The sequence below is a fragment of the Epinephelus lanceolatus genome, chromosome 1 (genome assembly GCF_041903045.1).
Source record: "Epinephelus lanceolatus isolate andai-2023 chromosome 1, ASM4190304v1, whole genome shotgun sequence".
Classification (NCBI taxonomy): Eukaryota; Metazoa; Chordata; class Actinopteri; order Perciformes; family Serranidae; genus Epinephelus; species Epinephelus lanceolatus.
The window spans coordinates 48262058-48289897 of record NC_135734.1 but is presented as its reverse complement, the minus strand read 5'-3'; the positions used below and the strand labels follow the sequence as shown (position 1 = coordinate 48289897).

At 42.0% G+C, this 27840-nt stretch overlaps 1 protein-coding gene across 2 annotated transcripts; it reads left to right on the top strand.

Annotated features, from left to right (window-relative positions):
• Nucleotides 1-94: 94 nt before the first annotated feature.
• Nucleotides 95-27840, top strand: podxl2 (podocalyxin-like 2). Of its 2 annotated transcripts, none has more exons than XM_033627385.2 (13): nucleotides 95-454; nucleotides 17291-17634; nucleotides 18091-18406; nucleotides 19235-19341; nucleotides 22732-22948; nucleotides 23434-23619; nucleotides 23872-24131; nucleotides 24219-24293; nucleotides 24848-25004; nucleotides 26534-26595; nucleotides 27088-27267; nucleotides 27418-27579; nucleotides 27687-27840. In XM_033627385.2, exons 1-13 carry the CDS (start codon nucleotides 424-426, stop codon nucleotides 27744-27746), a joined length of 2157 nt encoding a protein of 718 aa, XP_033483276.2. In that variant the 5' UTR covers nucleotides 95-423; the 3' UTR covers nucleotides 27747-27840. The 2 variants fall into 2 exon arrangements, with proteins under 2 accessions (XP_033483276.2, XP_078027684.1); XM_078171558.1 differs by having other exon boundaries at nucleotides 165-454; nucleotides 23434-23607.

The following is a 27840-nucleotide window of genomic DNA, read 5'->3' as shown; positions in this document are numbered from 1 at the left end:
GCACAGAAGAATACATACAATCAAGAATTTCCGAGGAGCACCTGAACGCATCAGTGAGCCAGAGCGGAGTCAGGTAGCGGCAGCGACACCCAGCGGTCACCGTGCGGAACTACAGGCAGCTGACGGGCAGTTATTTCCAGCGTCGGTGGTGCAGCAGATCAGATCCTGGTCTGCCCGCAGCTCTGCCCGCACGCACAGCCTGTCTGTCTGCCTGCCTGTCTACCTGTCTGTCTGTGCGGACACCGCAGACAGTCAGTGAGTGAGTGAGCCCGCACACAGCAGAGAGGACAGCACGGCCATGAGCACGGCGTTTTCCTGACGGCCTCCACTTCACATCTGCAGCTCAAATCTGTGTGATCTGTCCATTCAGAGCGGAGGAGGAGGAGGGGAAGCACTGCAGCAGCAGCAGCAGCAGCAGCAGACATGCCGGGCCTGCTCCACATCACACTGACTGGTGAGTCAATTCATATTCACCATCTTTTTTTTATTTATTTCATCCTCCAGCAACCGTTTCACACATTTTACAACAAACAACACGCGAGCCTGCAGAAACACACACCAGAGGAATCTTTGGAGACTTTGAAAAACACCACACAGGAAGATAACATCAGTGTCAACTCACTGCTGAGCGACACAGGCGTGTTTTCACTCCGTATGAGGACGTGGATGTGTTGCAGCATTAATGATAGTATTAGGATGAATCAGGGAGTCAAGCAGCAGCAGCAGCAGGAACGCAGTCTGTTTTTAATGAACTGTTCAGGTTAAATTCTGCAAAGTGGATGCACAGGCTGGCAGTGAGTGGGAGGCGCGCAGTGCACTTAAATCAGCAGACACACACTGCAGTGTCTGACACACACACATACACACACACTCACTGAATAACAATCTATCATCACCAGCATAAGTTAGTTTTAAACAGGATGATCATCAGCAGTTTTGCATCGTCATGGACAATAATAATATATATATTTAAATTTATTGATCATGTGAAGTATCAAAACAACACTGTTTTTATTACCTACAAACTAAAACTGGCTTTGATTTGGACTATAAGATAATTAGAAAAGACAAATGAAAAGATGTCTTTAACACACATATTTAATTAAAATGTATTAAAAGGGAGAAAAATATCACATTTTATTAAGAGCCATAAACCACAATTATTTCTGTATTAGTTGCTTAAATGATCAGTAAATAAATCAGAATCAGGGCTGCAGCAAACAATCGTAATAATTCTCACTTAATATATCTTTTATTTTGCCTTTAAAATGTCAGAAAATATTTTTTTAAATCCTTATTTTAATTCCCCACAGCTTGTTTTATTCAACCATCATCCCCAAAAAAACAAATTTAATTTACCATCATATGCGAGAAAGAGAAGCAGTCTGTACTAAAAACCCATCATCATCAGAATAGATGCAGATTAATTTTCTGTGGATTGACTAATGGATTAATTGCTTCACCACCATTATTATGGTTTGCAGCAGCACCACACTGCCCACGTCGAAAGCTCCAGTCGGTTGTTTTTGTGGGTCTCTGACGGTGCAGCTTTCTCTTAAGAAGAAATATTGAGGTTCGTCTCTTGTGTGTCTGTGAAGCTACGCTGATGTAAACAGCTTCCATGCTGGTTATTATTTGCAAACTCAACGTTATCGCTCTGTGAAGAGGAAAAACACATCACTTGTTAGGATAAATCTTGACTGGGTGAGGAAGAGGAACGTGAGCTGAACCTCTCCACCCTTTCTGTCTCAGTCGGGGTGAAGGGGGATTTGGGGGAGGGTCCCGGCCTCCTATAAGCCGATCTGAGGGGGCTTTAGGGGCAACACCCTTCATCCTAACATACTGAACATAAAATTAAAGCTGCAAATGACAGCAGGAAGGAGCATGCACCGTCAGATTGTACTGGCTCTGTGAACTGAAACTGAAGATATTCTGCAGAGTTAATGGAAATTTACAACCAACTTGAGTCTATTTTTAATTAGTTTATGTCCACAGACCCACAAAGGAGGCTTGTTGTGCTCATTACACAGCAGAAAACAAATGCTGCTCTCAAACAGAGATCATGGGGAAATATTTTTGACATGGTGAGACAAAAATAAAACACCGTTCACCAATAAACCTACAAAAAGACGGATTCAATGCAACGTCAAACATGGACACAAAGAGACACTAAAGGAAACAAAGAAAACAACCTTCAACCATCACATATAGGGCTGGGTAATATATCTGTATCATATCAATATTTTAATATGAGACTAGATATCGTCTCAGGTTGTAATGTGTTGTCTTTTCCTGGATTTAAAGGCTGCGTGACTGTTCTAGCTGCTCTATTATTTGCCTTTAACCACATTACTAATAAAGATTGTTTATCCAAAATCTTAATTTCTAAATATGAAAGCACAAGTAGTCGGCTCTATCATGTCACTGCAATATCAACATTGATGTAGTCTGCCAAAAATATTGTGATATAATTTTCTCCATATCATTCAGCACATGGATGTATTAAGACAGTGGTTCCCAACTGGTGGGTCACAGTCCAAAAGTGGGTCATGGGTCCATTCTGAATGGACCACAAGTGACTCGCAAATGTGTCTAGTTTGTCACAAACACATTTTATTTTGAAGTACAATGGATTTCCAGGACAGAGCTTTTATTTTGGAGTGCTGTTTCCTGCTGTAGAGTGAGTGACTAATGGACAGCTACTTAACAGAGACCGCAAACATATTAAACATATTAAATAGATTAAACTGTATGGACCTTAAACTAATGACTAAAGAGAAATCTGGACCCTGTGGCTGGACCAGCTGGGACCCTGTTCAGTTGCCCAGTGGCACATGAAGCCAAAAAGATGAGCTGGGATAGACTCCAGCCCTCCTGCGACCCCCAACAGGAAAATTGGTTATGGAAAATTAGTGAATGAATGAATGTGGAATGAGTCATTTTGCGGGGGTTATGGCACTAAAAAATGATCTACTGATTTACAGACATCCCTTTCCCACTGTAAGTCACTGGGTAAAAGTCTTTTTTGGCCAAATGGCATCATGTGATGGACTCAGGAGTTCCAATGTTTGGCAACTACGAAAACTGGTTTCAACGCCTGCCGCACTTCCTGGGGTCTGGTCCAGCCCTACAAATAAAACAACAGGTTTAAGTCGTGAAAATACAGACACTACAGTTCCCAAAAATGTATGACAAATTCGTTTTTTTCTGGATTTCAGTGTCATGCTAGGAACAAGGAACAAATACAGCAAAAGCTATTGATTGTTATGAAAAATGTGAAACGGAACTTCCATGGGTGTCAACATTTTCATAAACATCAGCACACTTGTGAAAACTTTTCTCATAAACACGATAAACAATACTAACAGGTGCTCTATGCTAAATTCAGCTCAGTTGTCTGTACATGGTTCTCAACATGGAGGTGGCTGAGCCTGCGGCTAGCAGCTAACAGTACTAACTTCATAAACAAAGCTAAACAATGCTGACAGAGCTAATGGTGTTAACCGGGGGTAAAGGAATGGTGGGTGCTACACTTCCTTACCATCGCTGTCCTGATATCAACACTAACCACCGTATAAGTGCAGCGAAAGCGACGGCAATGAGCTTGCCAGTGGGATACAATTGCTTACAACAACAAACCACAGAGAAGCTCAGACACACACGGAGATAGCATAACTTAATTCTCTGTTCAGGATGTCATTACTCCACTGTATCTTTACATGACAAATACTGTTTTGCTGCTATATTAATGTTCTGAAGGTTGCATACAGAACCGTTCAGGAACTAAAAATTGTTAATGGGTGACAAAAGAAGACACAACTTTTGTATTCTTACAAAAAATTCTTACTTGTTCAGATGAAATCGCAGCAGAACTCAGTAAATTTAATATTTTTCACTTGACGTTTATTCATGTAACTGTTGCTCTATCTTATGTAAATTTTATCTCTACATAATGGTCTGTCTGCTACAGAGAGTTCTCCACACATAGGCCTTTTTCACAGAAGACATTTTGACATTTACAGCAACAGCACAAGTGTAAATACTAAACATAATGTTGGCTTAACTCCATTCAGCTGCTTTGATTTCAGGATCCGTGTATTCTGCTTACTCACTGTCACTCTCACTGGAGCAGTTAAACAGAGCAGAGCCATCATTAGTATTATTAGTAACACCTGTGCTTTTCCTACCATGACAAATCAAAATGTGTACTGTGAAAAGGCCTATGGCCATGAATCTAATATTGGGGAGAATTGGCCACTAAATATCTTCCTTTTATTTGAATTTAACTTCATGTTTTGCACAGACAGTTGAAAGTCACTAACTACTAACCCACCACATATAATTGTAATTCATCTCAGATCGCTAAAATCTCACAAACATGACTGTGGTTTCTTCTGTGGCAGTTAAGGTGCTTAAACCACAAGTATTGGATATTAACCCGATGATGGCTAGCTAGTGACAGTTAGCATGGTAGCATGCTTATACCAGGATTTTAGCTTGCTTGCTAACAGTATGTAATGTATATGAGTTAGCTTGGTAGCATGCTAACAGTTTTTCTGTTTAATGTTAACATTGCTGTTAGCATTTGTGTATTTGCATTAAAATCCCAGTGAAGTGTCAGTTAGCTTCTGTTTTGTAACAGCTGAAATTAGACTGGAGGATGATTTACAGTTAAGTTAGTAAATAATGTTTTCAAGCAAGTGATATTTAAACAAAAACCCTATTGCTCTGTTAGCTAATTACCAACAAGCTAACAAAATCTAATGCCGGTTTGATCACCTAAAATTACATTTCACTGAATATGTTTCTGTATATGTGGGGTGCAGGATGAGACACCAAAATAATTTAATGTTTTACTAAAAAGAGGGATTTTGATGAATGAAAGCATTACCTACTTTTATCCGCAAGCTAATGAAGTTTGTGCTGTTGTGGTCAATGCCACATCACATTTTACCCAGGGAGTGTTCATAAATCCAATTTGACACTCCACACCAGGGGTAGGCAACCTGTGGCTCTGGAGCCCTATGCTGGTCTTCAGCCCCTCTCCAACGACTCCCTGTGGCTTTGACCAAAAGTGAGGGTACGTGGAATTGAATTACGGTTAATTTTGAACATTCTAATTTTCATTTAGCATTGTAGTAGGCCTTAAAGGGATAGTGCACCCAAAAATGAAAATTCAGCCATTATCTACTCACCCATATGCCGATGGAGGCCCTGGTGAAGTTTTAGAGTCCTCACATCCCTTGCGGAGATCGGCGGGAGGAGTGGCTAGCACACCTAATGGCAGACGGCGCCCCAGACTAACATCCAAGAACACAAAATTGAATCCACAAAGTATCTCCATACTGCTCATCAATAGTAATCCAAGTGTGCTGCAGCCGCGACATAAAAAGTTGTTTCGAAAAACGTCATATGAACTCTGTTTTTAGCCTCACTGTAGCCTGTAGCTCTGACTGCTTCTCTGTGCTCCGCGCTCACGTGTGCGCGCTCAGGGTGATCGGTGATGCACGGTCTCTGAAGAGCAGCAGTCTCGTCAGTACTGTTGTCCAGATTCTCAAGTGCAGGCATCGCCAATTCCCAGTCTGAGCAGCAAAGACTTTCCTCATCCGTTGGCATTGCTTTGCATTTGAAACAACTACACCACCAGGTTTACACCACCAGGTTTACACCACCAGGTTTATACCACCAGGTTTACACCACCAGGTTTCCAGTGCTCATGAGCTGCGGCGGCTGCTTCGTCCAGTAGCCTGAGTTCTGTCCGTATACTCGGGCTCAAACAAATATGGCTCAACAAAGAAATGCTGTTCCTCTTCAGTCTTCAGACATGTTGGGCTGTCCTTTGCTAAAAGACCGTAGTGCAAATTATCTTTTAGCTCTGTGGTTACGTTGTCTCTCCCTGCGGTGCACTTGTCACGTGATGTAAACACGGGTGAGCAAAGCTCATGCTTTCGCTGGTCTCGCACACACGTGAACGCGGAGCACAGAGAAGCAGTCAGAGCTACAGGCTACAGTGAGGCTAAAAACAGAGTTCATATGACGTTTTTCCAAACAACTTTTTATGTCGCGGCTGCAGCACACTTGGATCACTATGGATGAGCAGTGTGGAGATACTTTGTGGATTAAATTTTGTGTTCTTGGACGTTAGTCTGGGGCGCCGTCTGCCATTAGGTGTGCTAGCCGCTCCCCCCCCCCCGCCGATCTCTGCAAGGGATGTGAGGACTCTAAAACTTCGCCAGGGCCTCCATCGGCATATGGTGGAGTAGATAATAGCTGAATTTTCATTTTTGGGTGCACTATCCCTTTAAGTGATTCTTACATTACCCAATTGTAAAAATGTGTAACTATATATAAAGTGTGACTCATAGCTTTTTTCTAAATTTTTCCCATCATTAATAGTGGTGGCTTGTCTTGAGTCTCCTTAGCAAAGCTAGCTGTGGATTCCAAATCCAAAAAGAAAAAGTCTTGCAGGAAAATATTGAATTTAATAGTGCATCAACAGCTTTGTTTACTTTTGTTGCAAGGTGCCAAATATTCATAAATACCTTACAGCAGAGTAACCACCAAATGGTAAAACATATTTATGATTAGATCTGTTAGTAAGGTTGATAAGCTAATTTAGACTTAATAAGGCTGTGTTATCTTTATTAGGGAGCTCAAATATATTTTATGGCTCCAGACAGATTTAATTCATTTTTTTGTGGACCAAAAATGGCTCTTTAGCTAGTAAAGGTTGCTGATGCCAGCAACAGAGCATTTGTTTCCACACAAGTTAATGAAAGGTTATGTTAATCATACATTCACTCTGCTTGGCGTTCTGCTGCTCCATCTCCCCCGACACTGCCCAGGGTACTCTGCTGCTCTGAGAATGTGGTGCTCTGAATAATCGAACAGTACATTCCAACCGTGCTCTGAATTTACAAACAGTCCAGTTTGTGCCAGAGTGCACGCCAGCACTTGGAGTGAGTATTTCTGAATGCACCCTAGTTACATTTCTGTGTAACTAGGGTGCATTCGGAAATACTAGTTACATTTCTGTGTATGGTGCATCCATGATGAGTCATCAAAAATAATTAAATGTTTTATAGAAAAGAAAGAGATACAGGAAAAATGCTTTTAAGGTGAAATTTACTTTCCACCATTTTCTTTATATCTAAAGGAGGGCTACTGTTGAGGCTGTTGGGAATTTACATTAGTTTGAAAGGTCTCTTTTTCATGAACTTGTGTGTTTGAGGTACGTTAATATTTCCATTTTCTTCTATTTACTTGTACTATACTTGTACTACATCTCGGAATGAATACTGTGCATTTTACTCCATTACTCCAGTACTGTTTCATTTGGCGCTTCATATTGTTGATTGTTCATTATTCTGATTCGTATATACTTTTAATTAAGTAAGCTCTTTTATGCTTAACTTTTACTTGTAGCAGAGTATTTTTTACACTGTGGTGTAACTACTTTTACTTCAGTAAAAGCCACGGTGCTAGTGTGGCCAGAATAGAGAACCTCACACCCTCATCCACTTTAAAAAGAAAGAATTTAGTTGTACTTGTTTAGACAAATTAAATCCTGGACATTTATTCATACAAATAAAATGATTTATTGACACTGAATGAAACTCAATCTGTCTTCTAAACAGAAGTAAGTGAGAGAAGAGAAGCTCACTCAATAATGTTTTTCCTATCTTGTCCCGAAGGAGTCGTTGGTGTAAAGCATCACACGTTAACATGAACCTCACTGGGTATTGGCGAGCAGTTTCCCCTTCCCTTAGCAGTGTACTTTGGGTTCCTGACCACAATCAAGGAAGGGATTTTCTTTCCTCATCTGTAATCTCAGGTTCAGTTTTGATGAACTCTGAAGGTATCTCCCCTCCAGCACCTGCTCTTATCCTCCTCCGAGGCACCTCAGCATGCAGTTTATCTGTAGGAAGCTGATAACTCAGCCGTTCGGTCCCTCCTGCCGGATGGACGCCGGAAGAATTTTCGGAAGTAATTATGTTGCAAAGTTGCCTTTGTAGACAAAAAATTCAAGGTGACTGTGTATAGGTGAAATGTGGGTGTGCAGTATGAGAGAGATGCGCTTTTATGTGTGTTTTTTGGACAACATCAGAGGCATAAGCTCTATATCGGACTGCTGCAATACAGACAAATCTTATAAATTCATATTGAAATTTTTGTGATGTGTTGATAACTAGCCAGGGTTCGAAATACAAGTGAACTACATGGAGTTTGGCTCCGCTGTTATCAGAGTTGTCAACTCATTACAGTCTGTTTCCATCTTCAGTCTGACATTAGCCCCTTTTACACTGCCTTTTCAAGGCGGGAGAATTGCACCGTTATGCCGCCTTGCTGTGCTGTATATGGAATGATCATGGAGTGGGGGGACAGAGTTGTCTCGCCTTTAAGCTGCCACTGGAGGTATTTACAGTGCTGAAATGATGTCTGTATAAACAGGACAGTTTTTTGACATTTTGAGGACATGTTATCTGTGTGACAACCCATGGGAGATTTAAAAGTAGCTGCTCGCAGTTAGCGGCTAACTCAAAGAAGAACAATGTCCATAAATGTCCGCAAATTGGAAAAACAGTAAGGTCCAGAGCTCCTTACCCTCCGAGCAGAGGACGAGATCAGCCGCCATATAACAGAGAAGGTATTGTTATTGCCACGTTTTACCATTGTTATGGTTTAGAAAGCGCTGCTGATGTGTATGTTTTGTGTTGCACTTGAGGCTGACACTGTTGTGTGACATGTCACGCCCGTCCTGCCTCTTTTGATTCTGCAATAGCGGGATGCTGTGTATGATCACACACTGAAGTGGAATAATGCCGCTGTCATTTGGTTCTGTGTAAAAATGCAAAGGAGGCATAAAGAGGCATAAACTTTTTTTAGTCGCTCCATATCGCGATCTCTGTATAAAAAGGGCAGTTGTCTCCACTCTAACTGATTTCTATTGGGAAAGGGGAATTCGATTTTTTCCAAACCAGTTGCTAAGACCCATCTATTTGCCTAAAGCTATTGTCATTCTTAGTCCACACTGATGCATAGCCATGCCTACATACCCGTTTTTCCAAGGTTTTAAGAATGGAGCAGAGCAAAGTTAACCAAGCTAAGATGTCAGGTGATATTGAGAAGACATATCAATGGGAACAGGGTCTGTCTTGTCTATAGCTCTTACCATTACTGTTATTACTCCTTATTGGCTCCAGTGCGCCACTTGACAACACCTGAAAAATGCAGTAGTCCCACCTGTGACACTGATTGGCTAATCTGTGCAAAATACAGAACTCCTCTTTCTATGAGTGATACGGAGATGCTGCATGAAGTGATCTGTTTTGTTAAAGCACTTTCAGTTGACATAGCTCCGTTTTGGTCTTCACCAACCCCTGAAGGAAATATATGGCTCTCCAGCGTATGAATGATCCGTTATGTTTACTTTTACTGCATCTGTCTTCTGTTTGCTACTGAGCAGGTAGTGTACAGTGGGTTTTACAGTGGCCTATTATGGCCAAAAAAACCACTGTCGATGAGAGCAGTGAGTGTGAATCAAAACAGTAAAGATGCAGGCAGTGGAAAAGCCAAACTAATGAGCTGAAAGATGTTACGATGCTTCAAAGAAGCAGAGTCAAGCCATAAATCTCTGTGTGTTTTATAGTCATTTTACCCATTGTAAATACAGAAATATTGATTTATGTGGTGTTATTTCACAACCACCCCATTAGTTGTGCTGTATGATCTTCCAAAATACATCTCTTCGGTATATGGTACAATAATGCAGCATCAGGAAGGTGAAAGCTACATCAGCACAAACATAGCACAATTTTAAACCCTCTCTTTGGGCTCTAATGGACTCTGTAAATCCCACATTGTCTTCATCCCCACTCTTCAGCCAAATATTCAAACATCAATGAAAGATCAGTAGCAGAAGCCATTTGTTTGTGGTGTTATTTCCCTCACTAACACACAGACACAAGTTCTGTCTCTGGATTTAACTTGACTCTATTTTTCGTCATGTGTAAGGCGTGTCTTTGGCACTCAGATTGTTGGAAATGCGAACAGACTTTATTAACGTGCAGTCATATCAGCACAGTGCTTGCTGACTTTGGAGTTTTGCGAAGGAGAGAGGAATTAAAACAACCAAATCACTTCCTCACTTCCTTGCTTTATCCCTTCATCCTTAACTTCCCCTTGTCTCTTCTGTCTCTTCTCCTTGGACCGGCTCTGTCATCCACAGCGAACAGTGGGGCACACAGGACATTTTATAGCCCACTGTTTTTTATACTAAGCTCTGTTTAAAAGGCGAACTAAATTTATCAGGAGATATCAGTGTTTAGATATAACCAGCTTTTTTTGTGACTTTATGTTTTTGTGGTACCTTAAAGGATGGCTGTGTTTGTCTTATTGCCAACAAATCTGATGAAAAGATTGAAAACAATTAGAATTGTTTGTGCAGCCAAAACCTGATATAGCATACATTCGTTGAAAAAAATTATAGTATGTTCAATTTGTACCAGAATGTCAGAATTTTCGAGTTCCTAGTCGGAAAATTTAACAGGAACGTCCCCTGATGTCGAACCTACTACTCAGAAAGTGGGAGGAACCTCACCAACCCACGCATCAACAGTATTGAAAGCTGTTGTAATTCACTGTTTATCAGCACTTGTGTCTCATTAAAACAGTCACACACAATTCTGTCCAACCAGCATCTGTGGACATGTTGCTACAGTTTTTGTATCATAGACTGTAAATAAAGATGGACGATGCGTCTCCACTTACCCCCACTGTACAGAAGTGAAGCCAAAATATCCTGGATACGGGTGCTGCCATCTTGCTCTGGTGATGTAATTTGGAGCCAGAGTCTGAGCAGAAGTGATCACTGCGGTATCAAATTTCCCGACCGTACACCTGTCCGACCAATCGCAAGCAGCACCACTGAATTCGACCCACTGATTGGCTCACACAGTTGTCAGTCATGTTGCAAAGTCCCTTTTTTCTAGCATTAAATAACTAATTAAAACCAGACTTATCAAGACACTTGAACGCACAGTAGTGTGAAAAAAAAACATCTTTGGGAAAAATGTATTTGATGTGTCTGTCTTTATTATACAGTCTATGGTTTGTATGTGCAAAATACAGCCTAATGCATTTTTATCAACTGGTGTTGCTAACAGTGGCTAACCTGGCTTGAGTTGGTATTACTAAACACATGTTGGTTTTCCAATATGTTTTACTGGAACCCGATCAACTCGAGTGTTGATGCTAAGTAGGGATCATTTTTATGATGATCACAATGATAGTTTATTTTAAATGTGAGCTTGCTAACATTTTCTAATCAGCACTAAATACAATGTTATGCTGATGACCCACTGTGGGAGATTTAAAAAGTAGCTTGTAGCAGCTGGCGGCTAACTCAAAGAAGAAGAGGACAGCCAAAAATGTCTGGGAGCTCCAGAAGCTTATAAAGTGCTGCTGTTGTAGATCACACTAGAGGCTCACGCTTTTGTGTTGTCACGACCGTCATGCCTCTTTTAATTCCGTGATGTTGGCATGCTGTTCAAAATCATACACAGGAGTGGCATGATGCCGCCATTGTCTGGTTCTGTGTAAAACTGCAAAGGCGGTGTAAAGAAGGGACTGCGTAGCGAACTTATGGCGCAATCTCTGTGTAAAAAAGGCTTTTGTCCCCAATCTAATTGATTTCTGTGGGGAAGGGGGATTTGATTTTCATGGTGTCACCTATCACCCACGTACTCCCCTGAATCCAGTGTCATTTTAAGTCCACGCTGATGCGTAGCCAAGCCAAGGGCTGATGAAGGTGTGTCGCTGTGTTATTGGTTAGTTGTGATAGGCTGATAGAATAGCTGATTTCTCAATTGACAGTCTCAGACAATGACAGCATGAAACTGTGAGTGAATGGTAGAGGGTATGAGGAATAGATTACAGGCCTGAGCATGCTAAAGTCTTCCTGACTGAACTTTTGCTAGAGCTTCATTTGTGAAAATATTTCAGTCTTGGCCCAAAGTTTTAGGCCCACAGAGGCCTCCATAGATTACACCTTGCTCTCCAAAAATATTGCTGCAACTTCATAACACAAGGCCATAAGAATTGTGACTTCATATTTCTCTGGAGGGCTCTTGTACATGAAGTAATCAGGCCTGCCTTGATTTAACATGCTTTTCATCAGCTCTATAGTTGCAATAAGGACTTCCCACTGAGTCTGAGGGCACAGACATACCAGGGGCACAAAGTAATTACAAAAATCAAGTTTATAACCTGTCCAGTGATCCCCGTGAGGCTTTAAGGTTCATTACACACAGAAAATAAACTGTTAGATAGATGAAAAATGGAGACAATTTTGTTCAATTTTGATGTTCTTAGATCCTTCCCAAAAAAGCTTACGCTGAATGTTATCATGCTAAAATGCAATGTTAGCTTTAATTTCTCCTGTTGTTTTAAGGGTTTCCTCTGCTATGGCCTGTTTAATGGCAATTCATTCTACAGTAGCATAATATTTTATTTTATACATGCCAAACTACAACTGTAGAAATACACTGCTCACAGTGTCACTGCAGACAGTCTATAATTATCATGTGTAAGAGGCAGTATTTTAGTTTTCTGCAGTATTTGTTCGGATCTTCTGTTTGCTTGTTTGCTTTCCAAATGAAAAAATCTGGTTGCTTCAAATGAGAGAATCCAATATTGCTGTATCATTGGGTTTATATGTGAGTGTATGCCCTGGTTTGCAGCAGAGAGTAGAATAGGTTCTGACATGACTTTTTCTTTATGATGTTCATGCCCTCCAGAGGAAGGATTCCACTAATTTCAGTGATCACAACTGTTTCTCTAGCGCCACCTGCAGGTCAAAGTGTTTTTTACAATCATGGTTCCCAGAGGATGGATCTGTCTGACTTTTCCTCTAGCACCACCTGCAGGTCTAAGTGTTGTTGTTGTTTTTTTACAATCAGGGTTCCCAGAGGACGGATCTGTCTGACTTTTCCTCTAGTGCCACCTACAGGTCATGGAGTTAACATAGCCTGATAAATATCTCAGCATCTACCACAGATTGGCAGGTTGATATTTGTGTTGGTATTTTTGGGGCTTTATTGCCTTTATTTGATAGGACAGCAATAGTGTGAAGAGGGAAGAGAAAGAGGGGGAATGACATGCAGCAAAGGGACAAGGGTTGGAAAGATAAATGTTGATCGTTGATCGTCCATGCCTCGACAGGTCAGAGCCAAGTCCAATCCAAGGAGACCCCACCTTTGATTAGGGGTAAGTCATGTGAGTCAGAGGTGTAAAGTAGGAGCACCTAATAGACCCTTCCTGACTTCCTGCCCCTTTACTTCTAGCGCCTGTGCACGGACCCCACTCATCTTCAAACTTAGCCTTCGTTTTGATCCCAACCACAGATCTGTTCAGTTTTGTGACTGCATCTTGCCCGATTGCGACACTACTGCATTGATGAAATGTGTCCACAGACAGAAAGTCAGACATGTAAATACCTGGCTAAGTGCTCAAACTGCTTCTGTGGTTGTTCCAGCTACAAAAGGCGTATCCAGGACCACATTTTGCCATGATGACTGGAAGCTTGGTATCCAGTCACAGTGGGTGGTGTTGAGTACCGGGTCACTGAGCTTGTTAACAAGCTTAGAAGGCACAATCATGTTGAGTGTTGAACTATAGTCTCACATATGTGTTCCTCTGGTCCAGGTCGGAGAGGGCAGTGTGAAGGACAAAGGCATTGTCTGTTAATCTGTTTGGTTTGTTAGCAAATTGCAGTGAGTCAGGGAGGGAAGAGGTGATGAAGACTTGGACTAACTGCTCAAAGTACTTCATGATGGAGGAAGTGGGGGGTACTGGGCAGTAGTGTCTCAGGCAGAGGGCTTGGGTCTTTTTGGAAACAGGAGCTGTAGTCTTCTTGAAATATGGGGACTACACACTGGAGCTGTGACAGGTTGAAAATGTCTGTGACGACATCTGCCATTTGATCTGCACACACCTTGAGTGCTCAGCCAGAGATGCCATCAGGTCCAGTTGCCTTGTGTGGGTTAATCCTTTTTAAAGATCTGCGCACACCTGCTCAGGATATTACTAGTCTGATGTAAACTCCCTCAGGAGGTAATCGGGACAGCTACTGATCATATGGTGCTCATGACTTGGAAGACAGCCCATAGAAATTATCTCCACATCTGAGCACCACTTGCTTTTGATCATGAAGCAGACACCTTACTCTCCTTTTGCTCTTCCTTGATGTTATTGCCGATCCTGGCAGTGAATGGAGAGCCACTCTGGGACAATGGCCAAAAAGTCCAGGATCGAAGGGTCGAGCCAAGTCTCCCTGAAAACCATAACATTGCAGTTCTCAATGCCCTGTTGAAAAGGCATCCTGTTCCTGAGTTCATCCAGCTAAGTATTCAGTGACTGGACATTTGCCAGAAGGATACTCAGAAGAGGAGGACGGTTTTCATGTTTCCTCAGTCTCACAATCAATTAATCAATTAATCAAAATCAACCAAGGTTTTGGTCATGGACTTTTGACGTCCACATGCAACGTGCAAGGAACCCTGCGTGCATTGGTTGCTGACGTTCTGGGACAGGGTTTGACGTTAGAATCTCAACACCGCTCTCTCGGGTAAAAGTCTGTGTTTGTTGGACCCATCCACCATACCTCCTGTCTGCCCACTGGGAGTACGTCTTCTTACATTGTTGGCTGCTGCTTTATAATTTTCCATGTTTGTGGATGGCTTGGGTAATCCACAGTTTCTGGTTGTGGAATGATTTAATTGTCCTAACATCCTGACTTCAACAAGATGGCCGCATGGTCACTTCTCCCAAACATGGACAGCCATCTTTGAATGGTATAAATTTGTCTAGGCGATCCAAAGCTGGATCGGGACAGCACCCCACCGACACACCAGTCCTTATTCACTGCACTCACTAGGACACCACGGCTCTTGCCTTGTCTCCTTCAGTTTTCAGGTGCAGCAACACATGATCCCAGCAATGGATATTCCCCATGCTTTGCTGTCCACCAATGATCGAACGTGCAGAGTTGTTGCTGTTGTTGCTGTGGCTTGCTTGGGCAGTGTGCATGTTGCAATAAGTAAGAAATAAGTAAGACATTAAATTAACTAAAACAATAAAAAGAGCAAAGTTAAAGAGGAGCTCGAGACAGCCATCAATGGCGCCATCTTGGCTCACCTTCTACAACTAATGGATGGATTATTATGAAATTTAGTTCTCACATTCATGCTCCTGTCAGGATGAATTGAAGTAACTTTGTTGATCCTCAGACTTTTTCATCTAGCTCCACCAGCGGGTCAGAATGTTAATGTGTCAAATACTTAGGTTGATGACCCAATACCTGCAGAACTAAAGACATTCCCGTCAGACTCAACTGTACTTTGTGTTCAGGGCTGAAAGGTATGGCTGTAGACTCTTGCACATTAATTACTCCCCAAACTTTCTTGGAGCTTCTTGTTTAAAGTTTGAATTAAAAAGAAAAAGCTTCAGTCAATTCAGCTACTCAACACACAATTACTTTTTTTAAGGAATCATTTAGCCAGCAGAGAGGAAATGATGGATCTGAGGGGTTTTGTGGGAGCTTTGTGGGAGCTTTGTGGTGACGGACCAGAGAACTTAACATGTTGCAGACGTGTTGGAGACATGTTGGCTATGATATCATAATCTGCTCAGTCAGCTCGTGAGGTCAGACGGCCATCTGTGGTCTCAGACAGAGAGCACTACAGGATACATGAGGGAGACTGTGGTGACGGGGGATTAGTGAAGGGTGGATGGACAAATAGATGGATGAGCAAGTGAGTGAATGATGATTGCAGTCACTAATGGATGAATTAACAACTAAATGGCAAGACAGAAATGTGCACTAATGGGTGATTTGATGAACTAACAACAGAACAGCTAAAAGGATGAGCAGGTGAATGACAGCATAAAAATGTTTGAAGCCACAGATGAATCAGTGAATGCATAAATGAGCAAATCAGCCAAGCAAATGAAGGACTGAATGAGACCAAATGAGAGAATTAATGGAAAGCAGATGGAGTGATGAAGGAAATTTAAACACAAACTGAAAGAACTTGTTACCACTCTATGCAGTGACTACTCCAAAGGCAGCAGTGGAAATAAAAGCACTCTGGTGTCTGAGTTTCAACAGTAAATCAGTTTAATGTACAAAGCAGACAACAGAGTGCTCTTATTTCTATTCTTTAAAGCATCAGGGGTAACAAAACAAAACGCACATCAAATCTGTTTGGAGAATACATTAAGGTGATTTGATCAGGCACTTCACTCAGGCCTATTTGTATCTCCACCAGGCATAAAACCTGGAGGGGATCATGCATTTGTTTGTGTAAGTGTGTGTGTGTGTGTGTGTGTGTGTGTGTGTGTGTGTGTGTGTGAGTGAATGTGTATATCTGTCTGTCTGCAGCTTATCTGGCAAACTACTGGACCAGTCAGCCTAATATATTATATGCACATTTATGACTGTATGCTCAAGGATCTCTTGTGGTTGTGATGATTCACAGTTGTTGAAAAACTATTGACTGTCGTTAGATGCTCCTCACTCCTCTTTTAACTCACTGGTAGGGGCCACAAGTTTAGAATAAGATAGAAATAAAACCCACTTGCTAATAATAATGCTACATGCATAGAGTGCTTCACATAAAAAAACATAGAATGGGATGCGTTTGTGTCTATAGGTAATTACATGTCTGAGTGTGCAAAAATGACGTGGAGTTCCCCAAGGCTCCACTTTGGGACCTCTCCTGTTTAACTTTTAAATCAAGGTTGAATACTTACTTGTCTGCCGCTGCCTTTTATTAAATCAAATATTTTTTCATTTCTTGCACTGCACTTTCATTTTTGTTCAAATACTCTTATTGACTTTAACTGCACTGCAACTTTATTAAACTCAATTTAAATCATTATAAATAATCTTTTTATCTTTGCACCTGTTGTCTAGACTTTTGCTTTTTTAATGGTGATTTTAAAAAATGTGAATAATTTAGAATTAATTTTACCTTCTAAAATGTTTTTCTCTTTATTCTCTCATTGAAGTCTATATCCTTTATTATGTTTTATGTTTTACTGCTCTGTAAAGCACTTTGAATTGCCCTGGTGTATGAAATGTGCTATACAAATAAAGCTGCCTTGCCTTAGAATGAACATTAAACAAGACAACAAGGCCATTCATTATATAATGTAACATAATATAATAAGACATTGTGGTACACAGCCATGTCATCTTCACAGTGGTTTTTCTCTCTGTGTCCCGCAGCTCTTCTGGCCAGCTGCGATGCCTTCAGATTGGGTTCGACCCATAGGGTCATACCCCTCAGTCCCCCGGTGGCCCGTCTATTCCAGGACGAAGGCCCAGCCCAGCCACACTTCATCCAGGAATTAGTCAGAACCAAACGCCACTCAGCCCACGAGTTAGTGCGAGCCCAACCTAATTTGGTCCACGACATGGGCTGGCCAGAGATACATGAGACATCCCGTTCTCAGGCCAAGATGGATGCTGCCAACTCCTCTCAGTTAAATCCGCCATCGTCTGCTGGTCAGCATGTAGCCAGGACCCATCCAGCTGTGGATGAAAACCTTGATGTGGAAGACGAGATGGAGGTGAGGATGAGTTCATGGTGACGTGTAATAAACTGCAGAGGGTTCAACCTTCAGTGTACAGTAAATGCCTGCATCTGGACAAGTCTATATGGAAGCAACTGATAGCCAAAAATGTTTTAATCTGTTTTTGTTTTGGTGAATCAGCCGAAATGTGTAATTCAACAGAGATGTGACAAAGCAAACCGTGAAACAATGGATTAACATTGTATGACAGGGACTCTCAGAAAAACACAGCATGTGGTAGTGGTGAAATGTAAGTACTGTACCTAAAGGAGAAGTCTGGTATTTTGCATTTTGAGCCCCATTTCTGGGTTGTTTATGATGAAATAGAGTGGCTAAGACCAAAATAGTGATGACTGCTCATTTTCAGAGAATTTGGCTTTCCCCTGCCTGGTTTAACACTGCTTTCATTGGTTATCAATCAAACCGTCTCACCAAATATTTTTCTATTTGCAGCGTATGGTTCATCTGGTGGTTCCTCAAGACTCCACAGACCCAGAGAAGGAGCTCCGCGGTGGGCTGGGAGCCGGTGATGCCTCCCTGGAGGCCTCTGGCTTCTACAGTACGGATATGGAGGACAGAGACAGAGGAGAGGAGGGAGGAGAGGACCGGGAGAGGAGAGGGGGAGAGGACGAGTGGGAGAGAGACACGGGAGAGGACAGAGAGAGAAGAGGGGGAGACGGCAGAGGAGAGGAAGAAGAGAGGGCAGACGATCGAGATGTCCACGTTCTGGATGCCAACCACACAACTCCAGATCTGGATTCTCTGATTGGTTAGTAGAAACGATCCTCCCTGCTGAGCCTGATCAATAGATGCTGTTGACACATAATAAACCCTCAGGCAGCCATAGACCCCGGTTTATGTTATCCAACAGGTGGTTTGATCTTCAAAGGCTTCTCTTTGAAATCCCAAAAATGTTTACTGTCCGCCTGAAGTTATTAAATGTTTGCTCTGACCAAATCGAACTTCAAATCCAACATTTCTACAGACTGTGCTGCTCCACTGTGCTCTTCTTCTGCTTTTGCTGGACATACATTAGATAGCAGACTGAGGCTGGCACCATCTTTAATTTTGTCATGAAATAAACAATTAATTTCTTTATTTCCGCACACATAATGCTGTCAAGACTTTCATTTATAATTGCTAATGCAGTCTTAATGATTCTCAAGTGGAAAGGAGCAAAGAAAGATGCGTGGAGAAAACAGAAAACCTAATTGCAACCCCAAATCATCAAGACACTGATTCGCACAGGACTAATATCACAAAACCTCTGTGTTTGGCAAATTATGGTTGGTAATTTGTGGTGAAATTTTTACTTGACAAATTACGGACATGGCAGATACACACAGGACTAAGATCACAGACGACTTCTGCAATTATTACAAATTATCTGAGGTGCCCAGGTTACACTAATCTTGCGTGAAAAGGGCTAAAGACATACATTGTACTACTGTATATCTCCTGTGAGTCTTTGCATTCAAGCACACTGTCAAAACCTAATGACAACTGTAGAAAAAGGAACAGCTGACAAGAGGTTTATATAGATGTTTACACACACACACACACACATGTATCTGACATGTCTCTTTGTGTCACACAGGCTACAGTCCATCATTCCACCCCTCCAGCTCCGACCAGCCGAGCACATCCCCAGCTGAGGTGCTTGATTCTGGGCTACAGGAGCATCGTGCATCCCCGGTCCTGGAGGTGAGGACAGATGTCTTCCTGTTTGACTGTGAGACAGACATACTGTCTTTAAGGGGCTGTGGCACGCTCAACAAATATGTCAGCATAGGTTGTTGGGAAGGAGGCCAAATAATGCTCCAAAGTTAGGCTGAATTTTTGCGAGGGAACAACTGGCAAGGCCATTTTTAAAGGTTTTATTTGAACTCCCAAGATATCTGACAGCATAATTTAATAATTATATGGGAATCATAATAATAAATAATTAAATTTCTAAAATGCAGTTATGACTTTTGGTTTTGGTGTTTCCATCCCCGAGATTTTCAGTGGCCCCATCTGACCACCTGTAGAAAAAGTTTCTGAGGGCGCCACTGGAATAAAGATGCCTCATACAAATACTGATACATTACTGTAAATGCCAAAACACGCCCAGTTCACACAGCAGTCGGCTCTGCGGAGGTAAGAAAGTCAGATCTGATGATTTTCCTACACAGTGGCACACTGCCGCGTTGAAGCTTCCAGCAGCATAAAAATGAGGAGTCATCTGCTGAAGTTGTTCTTTTAATTAGATCGCAGTAAATCAGATGTAATCCAGGGCTCACCTACTAATCTAGTGTTGAATAATTTAATTAGTCTTTAACTCCTTTAATAGGATTAGTGGTGTCTCTTTGGCCCACATCAATTGGGTGGGCCGAGGTGGGACAAGTGACACAGCAAAGAACGTGTTGATTAAGGCTGTTTTTATTAAACATTCTATCAACAAATTAACGGCAGCATACACATCAGTCTCTGGATATTTTCATGTGAATTAATAATTTGCTCATGTTGTTAAATCTGCCAGTATCTTCTATTATGACAACTTCTTCCAGTGCACTACTGGTCCTTTAGTCCAACCAGTAATATTGCTGCTACTGCTTGTTATAATATAAAATATAACTCCCATTACCACCATCAACATCACGGTTACTACTACTGCTGCAACCTCTGCTACTACTGGAAATATTACTACTACTCACTTATATTACTACAGCTTCTCCCTGCAATATCAGTACTACAAATATTAAGTGAACACTGCTATTACTTCCACCACTGTAATCACAAAATCTGGTGATCTGCAACCAGCCAAAAAAGAAGCAAAACAAAAATAATGTGAATGCTATTTAACTTCTTACATTTATTTTACCTTTGCAAATAACACATTGTAATACATTTCATTTTCGTGCCTTCTGTAAGTCAACCAACAAAAAAAGCAAAGAAATTTGGCCTAAATTTCTGAATCTTTCATACACTGAATGCGAAAAATTAAACTTAGTTTTAACTGGTGTAGGACTGGGACTCAGAGATAATATTATATTAACATCTCTTACCACAAACCACAAAAGAAAACAGCCAAAGGAAACCCTAAATCTGAGCAAAGCAAATTGAAACTAAATAAGTAAAGCATGCAAAGACTTCAAAGCTGCGGCGAATATCACATTTTTCCTTGACCTTGATGGAAAATGTCAGGTGAGGTCAAGGAAAGATGAGAAGGAGAATTCAGAAGGACTAAAGAAAGGTCAACCACAGTGCCAAGAGACTCCAACTGCAATTACACAAGGCTCTGTCACTAAGTTAAATGAGTTAATGATGAAATGACAATGCTCTGAAGACGGACACTCAAAGTGCATCTTAAATACTTTGCCTCGTGTGTTCTCACCATGTTGTTTCATGCACATAATGTAAACGAGGACAGCTTGGTTGGAATTGAAACTAAAAAAGTAATATAGGACACAAGTCAAAAAAGTAAAATGAAATGATTGTCACCTGGAGTGGTTCCTCACCCTCCTGTCCAATCATTCCCTTTAGCGTCTTTATGAGACGCACTGGGCTTAAAACTCACTCCAGTGTAAACCCATCTGCCGGTATACTGGACGCTGAGAGAAACTGACTTCGTATGTAGAGAGAGGAAGTCTGCATATAGTGGGAGGGAGGGAGGGAGGGGAGGTGGATGGGTCAAACAAAACTGGACTTTGATTCAGGACATCGCATGACACCAAGGTCAGTATTGTTTTAATGTACCGTTACATAGGCTAAGTTACGTGTGGACGTTGCACACGAATGTCACATTATGTAACATATCAAAACATGATCGCTTTTCTAGTCTAACCAAGTACTTTGGTGCCCTAACATAACTGCAACCATCTCACAACATTAACCAAATTACTGCATTCTGAAATACTATTAGCGCCCAGGCACATTCTGGCACAAACTGGACCGTTCTGTTATTCAGAGCACCACACTCTGAGAGCAGCACAGTAAATGTGTGATTCACGTAACTTTTAATCCATGTAGAAATAGAACGCTCTGTTTCTTCAATCAAACAGCGCTCTCATTTTAGTGTAGAGTGTCAGACTGAATTTATGAACGCACCCAATGCGTTTCAGCTGTGCATCACATAGAGAAGCTAAAGGGCGCCCTGTGCATCACTGTGAGACACTGAGGGGGCATGACAAAGGGTTAGTATTTCACGCCCTGGGAATGAGAAGGGGTTGTCCTGTCCACTTACATTTATTATTTATCACATGAAACCCTATCAGTATGATTGATTTAAATAATTGTTAGATGTATGTAAGATAGTGTAACAGTTGAATATATGAAATGTGCCTTTAACATGATGTATACTGTGTCACTTAACAGCAACGTCATCAAGCAGTGCTTGTTATGATTTGAGTCTATTGAAAGCGCACCCAACGCTGGTCGGACGGATACCTCTGTGCTCCTGCTTTTTCTTTTGTCTCTCAACACAACAGTGATGGTTGAAGTACGTGTAGCGACTATTCTGTTCATGTATGAAAAGGTAGTAGCCATACAACCGGGCTTGGTAAGGTTGGAGTGTTTTTAAGTTGATGTAAAAATAAACGATGAGCATTTGTGAAATTCCTCACTCGTGTGGAAGTGAGTTTCTGCCTGTCGTCTAACTCCAAAGAGCTACACAGACCCAAAACCATTACAATAGGCATATCATTTGTTTTTGTGAATGGCCAAAAGGTGCATTGTTTTAAATATTGCTGCCGCAAGGAATTGTAGGACAGCATCATCTCCTTTCCTTTTATAAAGTATGGTCCAGTGTACCCAGTGCTAAAGAAGATAAGTAAGACAGCATTGAAGCACCTTTCCTTAGCATTTAAAACAATTTCCACAGCTCTTATAATGGATGCAACTTCGATACTTCCACGTCATTTCACTCACCTTCCCAAGCAAAAAGGACTATTTGAATGCAGCAGTTTTAGTCCATTAATATCATTTTTTAAATCAACTCAGTGCTTCTCTCATCTGATTTATGGCAGCCAGACTCTCAGAGGACTCTACTTTGACTTTCACCACGACGAGTGCCTCCATATAACTTCTTCCTTTAACTTGATATCTACCACACAGGTGGGTCCTTTAGAGAGAGAGCTGTGGGAGGCAGAGGCGGAGGAAGATGGTCACTCCAGTGGCTATGGAGTCCTCCACTCCTCCATCACTACAACTAGCTCTACATCTGCTGCTGCTGCTACTCCGACTGCTGCTGCTGATGGAGACGCTGCAGGAACTGCCACCCCTGAGACTGACACAGGCACAGACTTCGGGCTGCTGGGAACTTACACAAAAGGTATTTAAAATGAAGATTAACTATCGACTGACTGTTTGATTTTGTTTGAAATATCTCAACAACTGTTGATGGATTGCCGTGAAATTTGGTTCAGACATCAACGTTCCCCTCAGGATGAATCTTAATGACTCTGGTGATCCCTTAATTTTACTCCAGTGCCACATTGAGGTTGATATATTTGGTTTTAAATGAAATATCTCATTAACTACTTGGTGGATTGCCATTAAATTAAATTCATGTTCCCCTCACAATGAATAATAATAGCTTTCAGTAAGTGACTACAAGTCAGAATAGAAATGACTCAAATTAACAGAGTGATTCATGATTTCCACCTCTGCCACCAGCACGGCCGCTGATTTTTAGACTTGTTTAACTAAGACTGCCAGGATCACCACACGGCCATGAATTAAATCCAAAGTATTAACATCACATGAGAAAAGTGCTGCGAATAAAGATGAAGAGCATCCTGTGGTTCACCTCTGCAGATGAGACAGAGGATGAAGAGACAGAGAGGCAGGAGGCAGAGGAAGAAACCGGTCTGGCACACAAAGGCGTATTTACCCAGAATCCCACTGTGGCAGAGGTTGGCATGGCTCCCAGCAGAGAGCCCCTTCAGCCCAGTGTGGAGGAGGAGGAGGAGGAGCTGGAAGAGGAAGAACGTGAGTTGGAAGGTGGGAACCTTTTGTCATATTTGCTGATACTATCACAACATCCACACGGTAATACATATCAGATAATCTGTGAAATATATCATCTTCCTCCTCGTCCTCGTCGTGCTGCTAATGACATTTGCTAGAATCAACTGCAGCTGAAGGAAAACAACCAATCAGAGCGGAGGAGTCTCTAACGCAGCTGTCAATCATGTCAATCACTGCTTTTGACTTGCAGCGCTGCATAAAAATTGATTTGTATATTCACTCAAGGGGGTCGACTGCAAGACACGAGTGAAGAGGAGGAGGAGGAGAGATGGAGAAAGATGGAGGAGGAAGAGGGGATAAGAATCAGACACATCGTCCCGCTCACGACAGATCCTTCACCCACCATCGGCTTCACCGACCCGTCCTGGAATTGGCTGAACAAGACCACGCCCCTGCAGACCCAGAGGACAGAGGTCAGGGGAGGCGGGGTCACAGAGGTCTTCTTACCGGAGGGTGATATCGATGAGATGGAGGAGGCACGGCAGGTGAAGCTCTCTAAGTCTAAATCTAAAGCTCTCTGTAGTCTCACATGTATCAGATATTATTGTTCTAACCCTGACCAAATCTTTCAGGTGGTGTGTGTCGACTGGAGTGAGCTGGCTGGACGTGGATATGTCATCCTCAACATGACGCAAAACTTGAACTGTGTAAGTACAACGGTTCAAATTAAAGGTGCTGCATTTCGCATAAATATTTTCACAGTGTGGTATTAGTACTTTTTCAGAGGTAAAGGATCTGAATACTTCCTCCACCACTGACTGCATGATTATCAACAGAAAAACGTAATAAAGTTCGGTATTGGCACCAAGATGTTGGAGCCGGGCTTCTCTCCCACTCTGTCAGACAAACAGTGAATGAGTTCAGTTCAGTTTTACAGACGCAGCTGCTGGAGGCCATCTGTTCGTGTGTGTCTGTGGTGGTGAGGGAGGAAGGACCTTCACCATGGTGTCTGTCGCCATGGCGGCAACACAAACCCTCCCCACCACCGCAGTGACCTCAGGGTTGCTACTGAAACATGGATGGAGCCAGAACTGTGCTCCTTTGACTTTACATAATTTTTTCGTGTCTGAGAATTAATTTTTGTGTTCATGAGTAATATTGTGTGTGAGAGAGAAACAGATGGAAAAACTTTTTGATATCTGCAGCAAAATCAGGTGGTCACTTCTTGAAAAATGTGTGTGTGTGGGTGTGTGTGTGACAGGAGGAGTTTCGTGTGGATCAGGGCATGCGGTTGTTGAAGATCATGGAGCGAGTGTTTGCTCGAAGAATGAACAGCCCTGAGGGATCGTGGGTACTTTACCTTAGCAAGCCGACACACCAGCAACACCAGCTGCTGATGAACGTGGCATCTGAGCAAGGTACACACACACACACACTCACACACACTATAACATATCTATAATATATAGGACGAAACAAATACGTCCATCATCATAAGTTTATTCACATTCTCTGAATAAATACAGACGCTATGTGAGCCTCTGTGTTGTAACCGTCTTTTCTGTAACTCTTTTTCATCTTTTTTGGACAATATTTGGCATAATTGTAATAACTGGTGAACCAGGTGCGAGTGGACTCAAAAGCACAACTCTGGAGACAGTTCGGGTAAAATAACTCAGTCAAAAGTTGGTTCAGTACACCGAAGGTCGATCAGCGGAGGCAATCAAATCCAATAGGGATGAGGCAGAGGCAGAGTCAATCAACAGGCAAAATTAAAAAAAACAAGAAGTGGACACAGGGACACAAAAGGCTGGAACGCCTTTTGAGAGAACAAGACACACACTTAATAATCTGGCGAGGGAAAGGATAACGAGGCACAGGTGAGGCTAATCAGGGCGGGGCAGACGATCAGACACAGGTGAAGTCATCCAAAGGGAGGCAAAACACACAGGTGATCTGAAACGAGGGGAAATGTGAGTTTCAAAGTAAGACAAAAAACAACATGAATGAATGAAGCAAATAAAAACATAACCTAAGAAACTTAAGCTGTGACAAAATCACAGCGTGTCCTCCACCTCACTCCCCGCCGCTACAGACCACCGTGCCAGGAGGAGAGCTCGCAGCAGCTGCAGCAACCTGAATCAAATCAGGGCGACCCCTAGCTCAAGGTAACCAGACAGCCCTGGCTCCCTGTTGGATCGCAAACTTTCTGTTGCTGCTGTGACACCCAGTGCTCAGGGGGTTTGTGCTGGTTGAATTTGAGCTGCTACAACTGCCGACAGAAGGTCCTTTTCTGGAGCTGCTGCCTGCTCTCCTCCTGGCGAAGCAGTTACAGTGGCGCGGAGCAAGATGGAGGGACCGTAGGGTGACAAAATAGCGGTTCTTGTCTCATTTGTGGTCTAATAAACAAGGAGACATGGTTGTCTGGTGTGAGGGGCTTAAGGCAAAGAAGGGGGAGCTGCAGGAGGAGGGTGCATTTTCAAATTCTGCCTTTCTTCCTTTTTCAGATTTATGCCTCCCCCAGCTTCAGACCTGTCAAGTAAATTTCTAACCTTAATGCTCACTTTAACCTTGACTGAAGACTGCACTCTGAAACATTTGATCCTTGTTATAAAAAGCAGCCTGGTGTTGAAGCCTTATTTCTTTGCATAAATAGACAAAAATAGATGTTTTGACGTCACATGCAGTTATTTTCAGCAGCCAGTGCAATATCAGAAAACCTCCAGCCTTCTAAAACATGAGTAACAAATGTCAGACATCAAGAGAACCTGTCAAATAAGAAGAAGCTTCAGTAAATGCAGACTGGCTAACTGGCTCAGTTCTAAATGGTGTTTTGAGAGCTTCTTAAATCATCCACACATTCACACACGTATAAACACACACACAGACACTGCTGTTGGCTTTTAGGACTGTGTTAACATTGTTCCACATGTGTCGTGTCTTCCAGGAGTGATAGAGGCGAAGGAAGTGCTGGGCATGCTGGGAGAGATCAGGAAGAGTTTGAATAAGGTACACTGACAAATTACTTCTTTACAGTAGGTGTGTATCTCCTGGTGTTGTAGCACTGTCACAAAATGCCTCCATCATGATAAATGAAAGCAGAGATGACAAAGTTTCTGCTCCTGTTGGACACATTGTGATTTCTACCTGTTAATTCATGTGGAATTCACAGAGTAATCAGAATCAGGTTTATTACCAAGTAGGTTTTCGCATTCAAGAAAGAGTCTAAACTTTAGACTTAAGGTAAAGATTGGCTGTGTTGTTGCCTTGGCTCCCAGGTAAAGAATTACCACTTAAGTAACAGTGATGAGGAGTTGATTGGTCCATTTATCATCTGTTCATTCAATTATTTCATTCAATCTGATACAAGAATAAAAGTATTAACAATTAAATGGATTTAAAAACTGTAATAAAACAAAAAAAACAAACAAAAAAGCTAGACCAAAAAAATAAATAAAATAGATTTGAACTGCTGTGTGACTGGTGTTTTTGCTTCATCAGGTGGGCATTCAGAACTACAGCACTGCTAGTAGCTGCCAGTCTCGTCCCAGTCAAACACGCAGCGACTACGGCAAGCTGTTTGTGGTGCTGGTCATCATCGGCTCCATCTGCATGGTCATCATCACATCTGGATTCATTTACATCTGCTGGCAAAGACGACTTCCTGCAACCAAAACTACGGTAGGTAAACACCCAGTAGTAGAATGTAATGAAGTACATTTACTCAAGTACTTTGCTTGAGTACAATTTTGTTCTCGCTGTTAACACTCATATAAAGGTGCACAAACAGAATCCTTATCCTTATCCTTCAGCACTTATTTTTTACCTCAGTTTCGCGCTGAAGAACTTCACTTTGTGGAGAACGGCTGCCACGACAACCCCATGCTAGACGTGACCAATGACAATCAGCGTGAGTTGCAGGAGAAGAAGCCGACGACCAATGGGCTTGCAGGAGGAGGAGAACGAGGCGGGGAGGAGAGCAGTCGCTGGCAGGTGATTGGATGACTCATATGGATGGTCTCTTTTTTTCTTTGGGAGAATTAATTTTATTGTGCTCAGCAAACAACAGGAAACCTCTCATCCTTTTTTTTTCCTTTCAGGTGTTTGTCAATCAAGCAGCAACCGAGGAGGAGGAAGAAGAGCAGGACACACATCTCTGAGAGACAGGTTATTGATAGACAGATGATAAGTGGAGCTTAAAAGGAAGAAGAAGAAGAAGAAGAAGGTAATAAAGAAAATGGAAGATAAAAAAAA

What these genes read in the sequence shown, in the direction of transcription:
- podxl2 (XM_033627385.2), top strand. Translation starts at nt 424, where the DNA reads ATGCCGGGCCTGCTCCACATCACACTGACTG. An exon ending in ATGTGGAAGACGAGATGGAG is followed by an intron (nt 17,635 to 18,090) that starts GTGAGGATGAGT and finishes TTCTATTTGCAG; the next exon opens with CGTATGGTTCATCTGGTGGT. An exon ending in GTGCATCCCCGGTCCTGGAG is followed by an intron (nt 19,342 to 22,731) that starts GTGAGGACAGAT and finishes TCTACCACACAG; the next exon opens with GTGGGTCCTTTAGAGAGAGA.